This window comes from Anguilla anguilla, chromosome 12 (genome assembly GCF_013347855.1).
Source record: "Anguilla anguilla isolate fAngAng1 chromosome 12, fAngAng1.pri, whole genome shotgun sequence".
NCBI lineage: Eukaryota > Metazoa > Chordata > Actinopteri > Anguilliformes > Anguillidae > Anguilla > Anguilla anguilla.
Window position 1 is genome coordinate 36055063 of NC_049212.1, and position 13222 is coordinate 36068284.

Below are 13222 nucleotides of genomic sequence, written 5' to 3' on the forward strand. Positions count from 1 at the left end.
TTTTATGACACTGATACCATTAGATTTATTCAGCATCTAATCCACAAACTAATTCAGCCACACATCAGTGCACTACCTTTCCAACAACAAAATGTATTTATTTAATTTAGTGCTTAACAGACAAAAAACAAAATAAATAAAAGCAGATTAAAAAGGTAAAACAGGGACAGTATTTGAGCACATTGTCCCTGCCAATACTAAAACAAAACAAAACAAAAAAAAAAGCTAAAAACCACAAGTGGGTCTCATGGTAAACCAGTTCTACACACAAACGCAACTCAGAGGTTACAACGGCTTTCATACCAACACTGATTTCACATCTGTAGGAAGTGTAAGCAGCACAGATGAAAGTATTCAAGTTTTTGGAGTGAAGATTCGATGTGCAAACTTCTGAGGATTCACTAGCAGTGCCACGCCCGACAGACCACCCGGTTCTTCTGAAAGGTGACGTTGCCACCGATTCGAAAACACACACTGTATTTACACACGTCGTATCGGAATGAAACACAAAACACCAAGTCACACACGGAATATTGACATTTCTCTCAAATATATATTCATATATTTTAGAAGCAATTGCTTTTTGAATTGCTCGTATTGCTTAGCATGGAGCAATTATGTGCAACTTTTTGATGTTTTCAGATTGTGGGCAGCAGTTGCATATGACAAAAACACTGTTCTACATCAGCAACACATTTGGCTCTAACTCTATAGTGCCTAAGACAATGTTGATTAGGGACACTCTACTCTATGGTGCCTAAGAGGATGCTGATCAGTGACACTCTATGGTGCCTAAGAGGATGATCATCAGTGACACTCTACTCTAGGATATCTAAGAGGATAATGGACGGTGACACTGTACTCTATAGTGCTTAAGAGGATGACGGTCTGCAACATTTTACTCTATGGTGCTTAAGAGGATGACGGTCTGCAACATTTTACTCTATGGTGCTTAAGAGGCTGTTGATGAGTGACACTATTGTGCCGAAGAGGATGATGGTCCGTGACCATGTGGATTGGTTCTCTTTGGCTAAAAGCAAAATCGAATTAAAAGTAAAAATGTACATGGGGACTCATTACAAATGTAATTTAAAATCGCCAATTGTAAAGTGACATCATTACACGCTCTTAAGAAAAGGCTATATCTAATCCAGGGAATTAAAAACCAGAAACCTACAATAAAATGCATTAGTTAAAAATTGCCAAAGTAATGACTACTAAGGACAGTACTTGTGACAGTAACAGATACCTTCAGACAGAAGTGGAAAGCCCAGGGGTCAGAAAGTAAAAGTCCTGCCATGTGCTTCTTCCACCCATGAACTCAGCCAGCAGATTTCCCTAATGAGTTCTACCTCTTGGCGGAAGAATTGTGCCAATTAGCAGATCCAGGTGATTGGACCCAAATGCTGGGGAGGGCTTCTTCTTTCTGAACCTGGATTTTCCACCTCTGCCTTCAAAGGCAGCTTGATCGTGTAACTTGATTTTTAAAATTACCGTTAAAATCCTAGGCGAAATCGTAAATGTTAATTTAAAATCAGTTAATTTAAAATGAATACTGTGGGCTCAGATCTTCCGGACTTGGACCTTCTCGGCCACCACGCACCAGTTGGAGTGGTCGAGGCAGCTCTGCAGCACGTGGAGCTCCTCCACGTGGTTCTGGATCAGTTCCAGGAGCTCGCCTTCCCTGAAAACGTGGTAGTACCTCAGGCAGTGGTCCGCCGGCTTCTCCCCGCCCCACCGGTTCACCCGCCCGTCCCGGATGCTCTCTGAGCTGGCCTGCCGCTGCGGGGGCGCCCCCTGGGACTCCCCCCGGGGCTCCCCGTCCGCCTCGCCCCGGCCCGTTCCCTCGGGGCTCTCCCGCTGGTGCGTGACCAGGTCGGGCAGGGGCACGGAGCTGCACCCGCCGACGATGGCCCCGAAAACGGCCTGCTTGTCGCCCGCCGGCCTCCCGTCGCTCCTCTCCCGCCCGCCTCCCCCCCCGAGGTCGAGCGCCGAGCCGAAGACGTCCTCCTCCGAGCTGGTGATGGAGGAGGAGGAGAAGATGCTGGAGAACTGCCTGATAAGCCCCACCCCCCGGGCACGCCGGTACGCCTTGAGCCCGCCCACCTCCCCCATCTGAGCGCAGGACGAGTTCAGCTCCCTGGCGGGGTGTTTGGGCGTGGCCAGGCTCCCGAAATCCAGCACCGAGTCCAGGGAGCGGGAGAAGAACCACCGCTGGTCCTTGGGGGAGCGCGGGTCCTTGGCGCGGGCCGGGTCCTCGTCCTCGTCCGCCATGGACGACGTGCTCTTCGCCTTCCTGTGCTTGTCGCCGTCGTCGGCATCGCTGCCGCCGCCGCCGCTGCCCCACCGCCGGCCGCTGGCGGGGGACGCCGGCGGGTTGGGGTTCCACGGGATGAAGACGTCCTGCTTCTCAAACTTGCGCCTCTTCTGCTCCATGGCCCAGACGTAGACCATGAGGCGGCCGCCCACGCGGAGGACGCGAGCCATCTCCCTCAGCGCCCGGATCCTCCGCTCTTTGGTGGACAAGTGGTGAATGACTGAGAGAAAAAAAGAGAAAAGAAATTCCAATTGATTGGCAATTCGGGTTGTCTAACCAAGTAAGTAAATGACTGTGACTAAATCACCAAACACTCCTGAACAAAACCAAAAAACGTAACTGAAATAGTCCAGACAAGGAAACAAGCTTTAACACACAAAGACTAAATAATAAAAATGTGAAGATTTCAAAACCACTGATTCACACCAACTCAGAGTTAGTATTGGATTTCATTGAGAAAGTGCCTTTCGGATCTGAAAACACTTTACACTGAGGGGGGGGGGGGGGGGCAGAACACAGAGAGGGAAAATACACTACGTGACTAAAAGTATCTCGACCTTGGTCTGGGGATGTTTTTCATGGTTTTGGCTAGGCTCCTTAGTTCCAGTGAAGGAAATTCTTTAATGCAATGATATTCTAGATAATTCTGTGCAACCTTTTTTGGCAACAGTTTGGGGAAGGCCCTTTCCTGTTTCAGCAGGGCACACAGCGAGGTCCAAATAGAAATGGTTTTGTCGAGACTGTTGTGGAAGAACCTGATTGACTGGCCTGCACAGAGCTCAGCCCCATCTAACACATTAGGGATCAATTGGAAAGCCAACTGCGAGCCAGGCCTAATTGCCCAATCAGTGCCCAACCTCACTAAAGCTCTTCTGGCTGAATGGAAGCAAATTCCTACAGCAATGCTCCAACATCTAGCCCTCAGTGGAGGTCGTTATAGCAGCAAACGGTGGCCCAACTCCGTGTGAATGCTCATAATTTAGGATGAGACATTGGATGTCAGGTGTCCACATACTTTTGGCCACGTAGTGCATCTCATATCCAGTGTGGAACACCCACCTTGTGATGGTTGAGGGGTATTTCCCCAACTAGCACAGGCAGTAAAACCTACTACAACCTGCAAACCGGCAGAATCCTCCTAGAACAGGATTCGCCCATGTCAGTCTCCCGATACCACTGAATAGGAACACGAATAATAACCAGGAGACGCACGATCCGTTGCCTGGTGACCCAAATCCCTCGGCAACAAATGCCTGTTGCTCTTGGGTTAGGGATTGCTTTTTGTTGGTAACCTGGTAACTTGCCCAGTTTTTTTTCCCCAACCCCCTCACTCAATACTTCAATAAAGCTGTTTGGACTATATTATCTATGAACAATTGACTGTGACAAGCAGCAAATTGATGCTTAATAGCCCTGTGGAAGCCAGAAAGACTGGCAGACGTATCGGCACTGGGAAAATCATTAACAGAATTTCAGAAGTCAGTCACCATCTCCAGGCAAACCAATGACTTCAAACATCTTTCCTCTCTGTTGAAACCTGTAAGAAAGGCATTCATCTGTCTGTGACGAGGCCATTGCAGCATTCAAGGTGGAGTCCTCACGGACAGCGACAGCCATTCCTGAACGTTTCTGAGATTGTGGACGCACGCGTGTGTCCGGCCATCTGCTGCGTAAGCGTGCGAGCAGATGGAAGACACCGCGTGACCTCGCACACGCGTGCGGTCGGGCGGAAGAGACCGCGGTAAACCCGCGTGAGAGAGCGAGCGGGCTGAAGAGCCCGCACAGGCCCTTAGCGCGAGCGCATGCAACGCGTCGCGTTCGCTGCTTCGCCGCAGTAAAGCCCTCCAGGGGCCCGATGCTACGTTAGTACACCTCAGTAGTACACCTCAGGTGGATGGTAGTACACCTCAGCACCCGCTGGGAGACGGGCGCGGCGCGGCGCGTTACCTGCGATGGACAGCACGGCGTCGAAGCAGCCGCGCCTGTACGGCAGCCGCAGCCCGTCGCACACCTGCACCTCGTAGCCCCGGGCGCGGGCGGTGTCCACCAGGGGGCGGCAGACGTCGCAGCCCAGCTTGAACACGTCCTCGTTGATGTCCAGGTATTTGCCATTGCCACAGCCTGCAAGAACGACTCCGTCAGTTTATTCCATCCAAATCACCGCCCCCCCCCCCCCACCCCCCAAAGTACCAGTCAAGGTGAAGAACGGATTTTATTAAATGCAAATGCAAAGCAAAACACACATTCTACGTTTAAAAAGAAATGTTGATCACCAGCCAGAAAAGGATTGGCAGTTAATTTGCTGTTCTTCTTCAAATCCCTTCTTTTCCATTAAAAAGCATGCAGTAGCCCGGATTGGTTGTGTGATGTCTGCTGTCTGTGTGAATGACTTTCTCAGCGAATCAGGGGGCGGACGAAGCGGTGAGCGTGTCAGGACTCGCACGAGAGAATTTGTGCGTTGCTTACGGCACCCGGTGCCGAAAAGCAAATTTGTTATTCAAATGAGAAGGCCTGAAATTTTTACAGCAGTGGCGGCTGGCTGACTGCTGTGAGGCTGTGTGTGTGTGTGTGTGTGTGTGTGTGTGTGTGGAATAATGTGTTCACACATCTCCGGGCAAACTGAGGAGCGCGAAACAAAACCGACAGGAACTGAAAAGCGCTGGAGGTGAGCGCCAGTCTGCTCTCTCTGTACCAGAAGGAAGGAAGAACGAGTTCTTTCGTTTTTTTTGACATGGTGTGTGGACAATGTAGGGTCGTCCACTGAGAATACACACACACACACACAGTTTCACGGCATAGTTTCATAATATCACTAGACAGAGAACAAGCACCCCTAATGGCCCCTTGGATACAGGATGGAGGACAGGAGTCAGTAAACAGAAGGAAGGAGGAGACTCCAGTGAAACTGCAGAGCATTTGGGCCGGTTTGAAAGTACTGACTGGGTACTGAAGATCAGGGTAAAGAGACCTACGGGAGCACACAGCCAGAGGGGGACAGAGCGGGATCTGAGGAGCAAAGACGACTTTTAGGACAATGGAACAGCAGAGCACACCTCTGAGACATATAGCAGTGTAGGGCATGAGGCTGGGCGGAAGGCCAGGGTACAGCTGGTACTCAGAGGGCAGTTTTGGGGGGGGACCGGTGAGAGAGAGAGAGAGAGAGAGAGAGCACTAAAGTGAGGACCTGTTTTGGGGACACAAGGGAACACTGTAGGGTGCGGAGGGAGCAGGGGGGGGGGGGGGGGGGGGCAGGGAGGCCACGTACCCACGTCCGCAACAACGCTCCCAGGCTCCTGGTCCAGCAGGAACTGTCGCACCTTGGGCCAGGCCCTGTAGCGGCTGTCGTTGAAGTAGGGCGCGATCTTCTCGTACACGCTGTGCACGTGGTCTCTCTCCAGCTGGCTGGCAGCCTCCTCCATAGCTGCCCCCGGCCCGCCTCATAAATCGGTCCCGCGCCACCTCGGCACTACGAACCAACGACAGACGTGACAAACACAGCCAGCATTAATGACAGTCTCCTCCGTCACTCCGCGCCAGTGTAGATGTTATCTGTGGAGTTTCGTTTTCTTGGCGTGTTTAAAAGCTTTTTCTGAAAACATGACACCGTTCTCTGCATTAAAAAAAAAGAAAAAGAAAAGGAAAAAAAGCTCTCTCCAATGGAAATCAGCCACTTCAAGCTGAAACAGCAACACTGATTCGGTGGAGGATGAGAGGCGAACGCTTTAAATGAGCGAACAGGTGCTGAGGTCGGGGTGGGTCAAAACAGACGGGGGGGGGGGTCGAGGGGGGGGGTTATTAGGAGGAGCTAAACCTCTCATCTCGCGGGCCACTCGAATACCCAGCGAAACGGCGGCTCCATTAATTAGCCCACGCATATGACCTCAGGTAGCCTGTCATTAACAGCTGCCATGGCAACGGATACAAAAACAAAAACAAGGAGGAGTTCCTGTCGGAAAGGCCCGCTTGGCCACAGCCCGCCCGCCCGCAGCTCGCCGTGGCAACGGCAGCCCCGTTACTCAACGAAAGCCGCAGGAGACCCCGGCCGGTCGTCTGTCCCAACGGCCGCTCGCCCGCTCGGCCGCTCGGCCACGCGTAAAACACGCCGCTCGCACAAATCGGCCCCGCGAATCGCGGAAAACAGAAAGCTCGCTTAGCGGACAGTGCGCGCCGCACAGCGCTGCGTGGCGGTAACGAACACCGGCCTCTCCCAAGATCCCCTTCGGCGGCTCCAACGAACTGGCGGACTGGTGATGTTCTTGGGGTGGCCAGGGGGAGCACCTTTTCCCCCAATGGGATTGGGCTCCTCTTGCTGCCTGAGCTTATTATTATTATACAAAGAGCCGCTTCCCCAGCCAGACGGTTATTTGAATGCACAGCATTACGCAGTAATTGCTAGTTCATGACAAAATACAGGGGTTCACACACACACAGGCGCACACGCACGCACATACACACACTCACACACTCTCGCTCGCACACGCACGCACACACACGCACACGCACACACACGCGCACGCACACCCACGTGCACACACACACGCGCACGCACACGCATCGCTTTTCAGAGCATCCACTGCAGACTCTGCAAGGAAATTACGGACGATTCTTTTTTTTTCGCGATAATGCCACGAGAGACGTATTCTTAGAACGTCTTGAGGCCACGCTAACACAATTTCTCTTTCTGATTTTTTATCCAAGCAGCCTATAGACTCATCCAGTATCTCACACCAACAGCCTGCCGAATTGTATGAAAGCCTCATCTGCGGCAAAATAGGTCACCTTTAGAAAAGGAACTGAATTCCGGGGGGGCGGCTGAAAGAAAGCAATATTCTGAGAAATTCAGTCACACAAGAGTCATTTTGTTGATGTAATAGCCTGTATCTCAGCCAGGGAGCACAGCTCACATTGTCTGTCGTGGCAAGGTGCACAGCTGTTCCATTATGGTTCATTTCTCTCATTGTTGCTGTAATTATTACTTTTGAACATAACATTGTTATAACACCCGTCATATAATAGGGTCTCATTCAACACGATGATGATGCTGATTACGTGCTGGCAAGACAGGACAAAAATAAACTAGTAATGGATGAGGGGGAGTCAAGATGATCAGTAATTAGCCTGTGCTAGCCAAGCACATCAAGTTGTGAAGGAAAAATAAACAGCCTTGAAGAACGAGCTGAAAACCTGTGGCTATTTCAGTTATAATAACAACTGCACAGCTTTGCTAAATCCCCAACCTCACGACCGAGCAACAATGCCCCATCTGCCTGAACACGTCTTCAATAGACTAGGCTGCTAGACAACGCAACCCACAGGTCACAAAAAATACAACGATCCAGATAACAATCCGTGTATCCTCGCTTACTCTCAGTGGCGCGTGTATGCAAGTGTTGTCCAATCCAATGGGTCAGCTCTCTCTCTCTCTTCCCAGCCGTGCTAAAGCAACCAGACAGACCATCTCTGTTTGTTTACTGGATTAGCTTTAAATGTTTTCCTGTCAAAAAGCCCGTCAATATTTCAATATCCCACTAAATCGATGCTGCCTTCCACAATTTAACTACTCAGTGATGTTGCCCAGGTGATGCTTAAGATGTACTGGCTTCCTGTAATAAGTGATGTACTGGGCTAGCCAGTGACCATCGCTCTAAAAGACCATGAAAGCTGAGAAAGAGAGAGAGAGAGGGGGAGAGAGAGAGAGAGAATAATATTTAAATACTCCATCCTGCAGGCCTGGACTCCCTGTTCCCCTCCTGGGAACAATCAGACTCAAGGAGGATTTTAATAATCTTCACCCTCCTCTGCACAGATCTGGTCTGTTCAGGGTTACCCGTCCTCTCGCCCACTCACTCACTCGCTCGCTCTCCTACACCAGCGTCCATTAAACACTGTGCCGTGAGCGCAGAGGCCAAGGGCAGTTCAGTCGGAACAAAAACAAATCCAATGGAACAAGCTCATTAAATGTATACCCCCCAACCCCCCACCCCCCCCCCCCCCCCCTTGATATTTTCAGCTCGCCGCACAATCGACTGTGAAGTCCCCCCCCCCCCCCTTCGCTCCAGGTCAGCCCGAGTGCGGCCACAGCCACGCGGGCGAAGGGAGGAGGGGGGGCGCGTCACGCCCGCGTGCGTCTGCGTGCGTCTCCGCGTGTGTCCGCGTGTGTCCGCGTGCGTCTGCGTGCGTCTGAACGGCCTCATGACTGAGCCGACTGAGCCAGCTGCATGGCCTCAGCTTCCCCTGCTGCTGCTGCTGCTGCACAAGAGTGCGCATTCAAAAGCAGACGTGTGAGAGAGAGGGGGGAGAGAGGGAGAGGGAAAGTGGCAGAGGGAGAGAGAGAGAAGGAGAGGGAGAGAGATGGAGGGAGGGAGAGGGCAAGAGAGAGAGGGAGAGAGAAAGTGGGAGAGGGAGAGAGATGAGAGAGGGGGGAAAGAGGGAGAGAGAAAGAGGGAGAGACAGAGACAGAGGGAGAGAGCAGGAGAGAAGGGTAGAGAGAGAGGGAGAGGGAGGGAGGGAGGGATGGGGAAGGTAACACAGTTGTCACCCTTCAAACAATCTTTCCGACTGGGTTCCTGACATCCAGGGATGCTCAAAAATGTTTTGATTCGCATCGCGTTTACATCAACGTGTCGAAAACGCCCCCGGTACTCATCTCCCTGTCCCTTACCTCACCTCAATATGGCGCCTTCCGCATTACTTCGGTTTGTTTGTTCTTTTTATTTACATTTTCCACTGGCATCCGATGGACTGGCTTTCAACAAATCTGTCCATCAAACGCGATGCCCATTGTCTGCTGACCCCAATCCACGCCCACGCCCCCCTCCCCACTCGAGCTGTCATTTTGTTTCAGGCTCCGGAGAAAGTGTCTGTGCAGGACAGGTTTCCACCACCCCCCCACCCCCCCTCCCTTCCTCCCTTCCTCCCCCCCTCCCTCCCTCCTCCCGACCTTCAGACACAGCACAGATTGCGTTGCCGTAGCAGCCTCTCTTGTTTCTACAGGCTGATCTTAAAGGACCCTGTGAACACACGCATGTCATTGGGGGATTTTCTGAAAGCTTTAGGTGGTGAAAGAAAGAAAGAAAGAAAATAAAAATTAAAGTCTACGTTACATTTTGGCATTTAGACCCTCTCATTCAGAGAAACTTACAGATTCGTTTTTTTTTTTTTTTTTTTAAACATTCAATGCATTTATACAACTGGATATTTTTTTTACTGAAGCAAGTCAGGCTAAGCATCTCACTCCAGGGTTCTACGGCAGCACCCTGGCAGGTAATCAGACACACAACCTTACAAGCCCAGTTCCTGAGCCATTACGCTCACATCGCCGCCCACTCCGAACCACCTCCACTGGAAAAAGATAGCTAAACACAAACCCTTATATAACTGGCTAGCTGAATTTTTGCACAGCGTTGTCAGAGCTTTGCCTAGGATCCCACTCGATTCATCAACCTGCGAGACACAGTCAACATTACATAAGAGGCAGAGAATATCCACTGAGCCGAAAAGCCAGCTGAATAACAATGGAGACTAAAATTAGACTGCAGGGCAGCCCTTAGAGAAAAAGACAATCCCTTACCAAAAATAAAAAATACCAAATACCCTTTTGAATTGACTGAGTCTTTCATGAGAAGTCCAGTTTTTTTTTTTACCACTTAATATTGTGATCTTGTAAAATGGTTTACTTTCACTGTTTTGGTATTTCTACTAAAATTATTTGGATAATTTCCAGTGAGTTCTACACACAAAAATGAAGTGTCTTTTTGAATAATGCACAGATCATTGAACAAAATAATTACCTAATTTTGTACATACCAGAACACATTATGACTAGGAATTTTAATTAATTAGACCAAATATTTTGGGACTCCCAATGTCCAAATATACATAATGTGGGAATCTCTGAAAAACATGATTTCAATAAAGTATGTTATTTCTATGCTCGGTTCTTAGGCTTGTCTTCATGCATACTGATGAGAAAGATTAATGCATTAAATGTTTTTTCTTGATATAATAACAAGCATATGGGAGCTGACCGTAGCAATTCTGTTGGGGATTTCAAGCAAGAATATTCAGTCCAATGCTTGAGACTATTCCTCTGCCATAAGGGAAAAATCTAGATTTTGGAATCAATACACAGTGGAGACATTGGTTGACAGTACAGTTCCGGTGATCCTTCTCTTTACCATTTAATAATATCAGCATTCATCTTCCAAAATGCATCATCTCCCAGTCTGGCTGAATGATTATGGCATTAGTTCCGTCCCTGGTAGATTTAGAGACATCACAAAAGCTGCTACTGAAGTCATTCAGATTGCGGAGTGCATGCTGGGAAATCTGCAGCAGGTGATTAATTGCCCGTGACATAGATTTGAGCAGCTTGTGACAGCGCGGAATCAAATGGGTTTCTGCTCTGATGGCCGCTTGATGCAAGGATAAAAACAATATTGTGAATACCCTGCTCATCTTCTTTCTGTTCCCACCTTTCCTATATGGCAGTGTCCAGGTACAGGGGCATTCGCTGGTAAAAAGCCTTCTGTCCCAGCACATGTACCCACGCACTGAGCTTGTAATAGACTAACACTGAATAGGCAGTAACCAGGGCTTCGTAATGACGGTGGTTTAAAAAAGGTGACTACGTCTTTATCGGACTCGTTATCACATTTTGCTTGTCGCTTGGGCGACAGTTACCTAAGAATGCCTGTGCAGTGCTCTCTGGCATCAGTGGCCTCAACTTACTGTATGTGACTAAGGGGATCTCACCACCTCCCCCCCCCCCCCCCCGAATTTGACATTGCGGAAACTTATGACAGAGCCAATTTTGCACCCTACAGTTCTGAAGGGCTGTAATTTGTATTTCAGAAGAGGAGCGGCACCCAGACACCAGCTGCCTGGCTCCTCTTTTGTAATTGTACGCTGTCCGCCGAGGCAACGCTCACATTGTCATCAGGCACGTTTCATCTGAACAGCGTGATAATGGAGGCTGATTTCAATCTGAACAGATCAAAGGTTGAGGGCCTCTCTCTCTCTCTCTCTCTTTCTCTCTTACACGTGTCAGTGAGACAGAACAACAAACCGATCCGATAATGCCGATTCCTCCCTGCGCTGAGAGCCAAATCACAGATAATTGCCAATCACCCCTCTCTGCAGTTTGCGTGTCCCTGTGGTGAAATAACCGAAAAGGAAAAAAAAAAAAATCATAATGGTGATAAAAGCCTGGGACACATTTCGCCCTTGAAAATATGGGTTTCTGTGGGGAGTTATTCAGAAAAAAAACTCTGCTGCATCACTTTCTGAAAAACTCTTCTTTTAAAAAAAAAAAAAAGTAACAAAAATAATGAACTACTGAAAAGCTATTTTTATTTGAAATATTAAATATTTAGCCACTAGAGCTTACCCTTTGTGTTTTGTTATGCGATTAGGCTACACAATACCATTTTCTCTGCTACCCATAATGTTTTCGGATTATATTCACTAAGAACTGCATTGGGGGTAAAATAATAAAAACAAAATTAATGAACAATATATGACCCATAAGGACAAGACGAAGTGCAGAAGCATTATTATGACGCAGGGTCGGTTTTTCCATTCAGTTGGCCACGCTTATTATAACTTCTGTTCGTACCATCCATAGCTACTATATTAGACATCCTGGTGGATTTCTGGACAACTTCCAAGCCGCAGCGGCCAGTCCCAACCGTTCAACCTGCGTTCTCACGGGCATTCAGACACAATGTTGGACACCCCGTTATGTCGAAGTTGTCAAAACCCGTAGATTGATGGCAGTAGGCGAGTAATGGGCTCGGCAGTCCGTTCCGCCATCTCGTGACAATAAATGAGAACATACGCGAGTCGAGAGATCAGTCTTTTCAGGCTGTTCCCCAATCATTCTGATGCACGTGGCCCATCAGGGAAGCTGGTAAAATGTATAAATAAACTAAAGAGTATTGTGCATTTCTCACTCGTGCTTTAATTTCTGACATTAAAAACAGTTCCCCCCTCAATGGTGCATTATAAGCACGTATAAATTACTGCCACAGTGTAACGCTTAAAATGTAAAATTCTGATCAGTCCTTCAGAGGACACAATACTTTTATTCACTTTGAAATACGGCTACCACTTATCCTAACTGAATTAAATGCCCCCCAAAAACTTATCTGTCTGAAAGCAGTAGGCTAATAGCCTAAGGAAAGGTAGCCTACGGAAAACATATTGGAAGTTCTGTCGATGCCCCCCACAAGTTTTGCATCGAGGTATCAAAACTCACGAACACTGAATCTAGGCTAATCTAAAACTATAGCCAATGATTTGTGCTCTATCACACATTCAAGTGCACAGCTGTGGCTCGAATTCTAGGCTACAATGTCTATTCATAAACTACGTCCTACAAGCACATATGATTTTAGGCTGTTTGACATTATTCCGAAACATTGTCACAATAAAGGAAGACCTGCTCATTAAAACTGAAGATTATGTGCAAAAGCACTTACCTTCCATTACATAAGAGGACACTCGATAGGAGAATTAGCTCTTAGGTGGGATTGTTGTTTTCCGGCAATGGAAAATGGACATACAGGCAAATAAACTTAGCTCTTCAACAAACTCATTCAAGTGCCGTATTCCACAACATTCCAAACGCAACGGACATCTTAAACATGCTAGCTTTAGGTTCGGCGTAACCGTGACATCAGAAACGCCAAGCAACAAAACTGCGTCTCATCATTGCTTAAAGAAGCCTGCCGCTGCAAAAGCGTATAGCCTATCACAGGACGTGGATGCGCAGCTATGGTCACCGGTTCCGGTGCATCGATTTAGAATATTTGACCAACCACCGCCCGTAGTTGATAACAAACGCGCAAATAAAGCTCGATTGATATTCCGTTTACGATCAAATAACACACCACGTTCAGAGAT

The 13222-nt window shown here is 48.6% G+C and overlaps 1 protein-coding gene across 1 annotated transcript; it reads right to left on the reverse strand.

Moving 5' to 3' along the window:
- trmt9b (tRNA methyltransferase 9B) lies at positions 1-13222 on the reverse strand. Its single transcript, XM_035386499.1, has 4 exons — positions 12799-13222; positions 5583-5783; positions 4265-4438; positions 1-2537 (listed from the first exon to the last, which is right to left on the reverse strand). The coding sequence occupies exons 2-4, from the start codon at positions 5734-5736 to the stop codon at positions 1564-1566; spliced, it is 1302 nt and encodes a 433-aa protein (XP_035242390.1). The 5' UTR covers positions 5737-5783; positions 12799-13222; the 3' UTR covers positions 1-1563.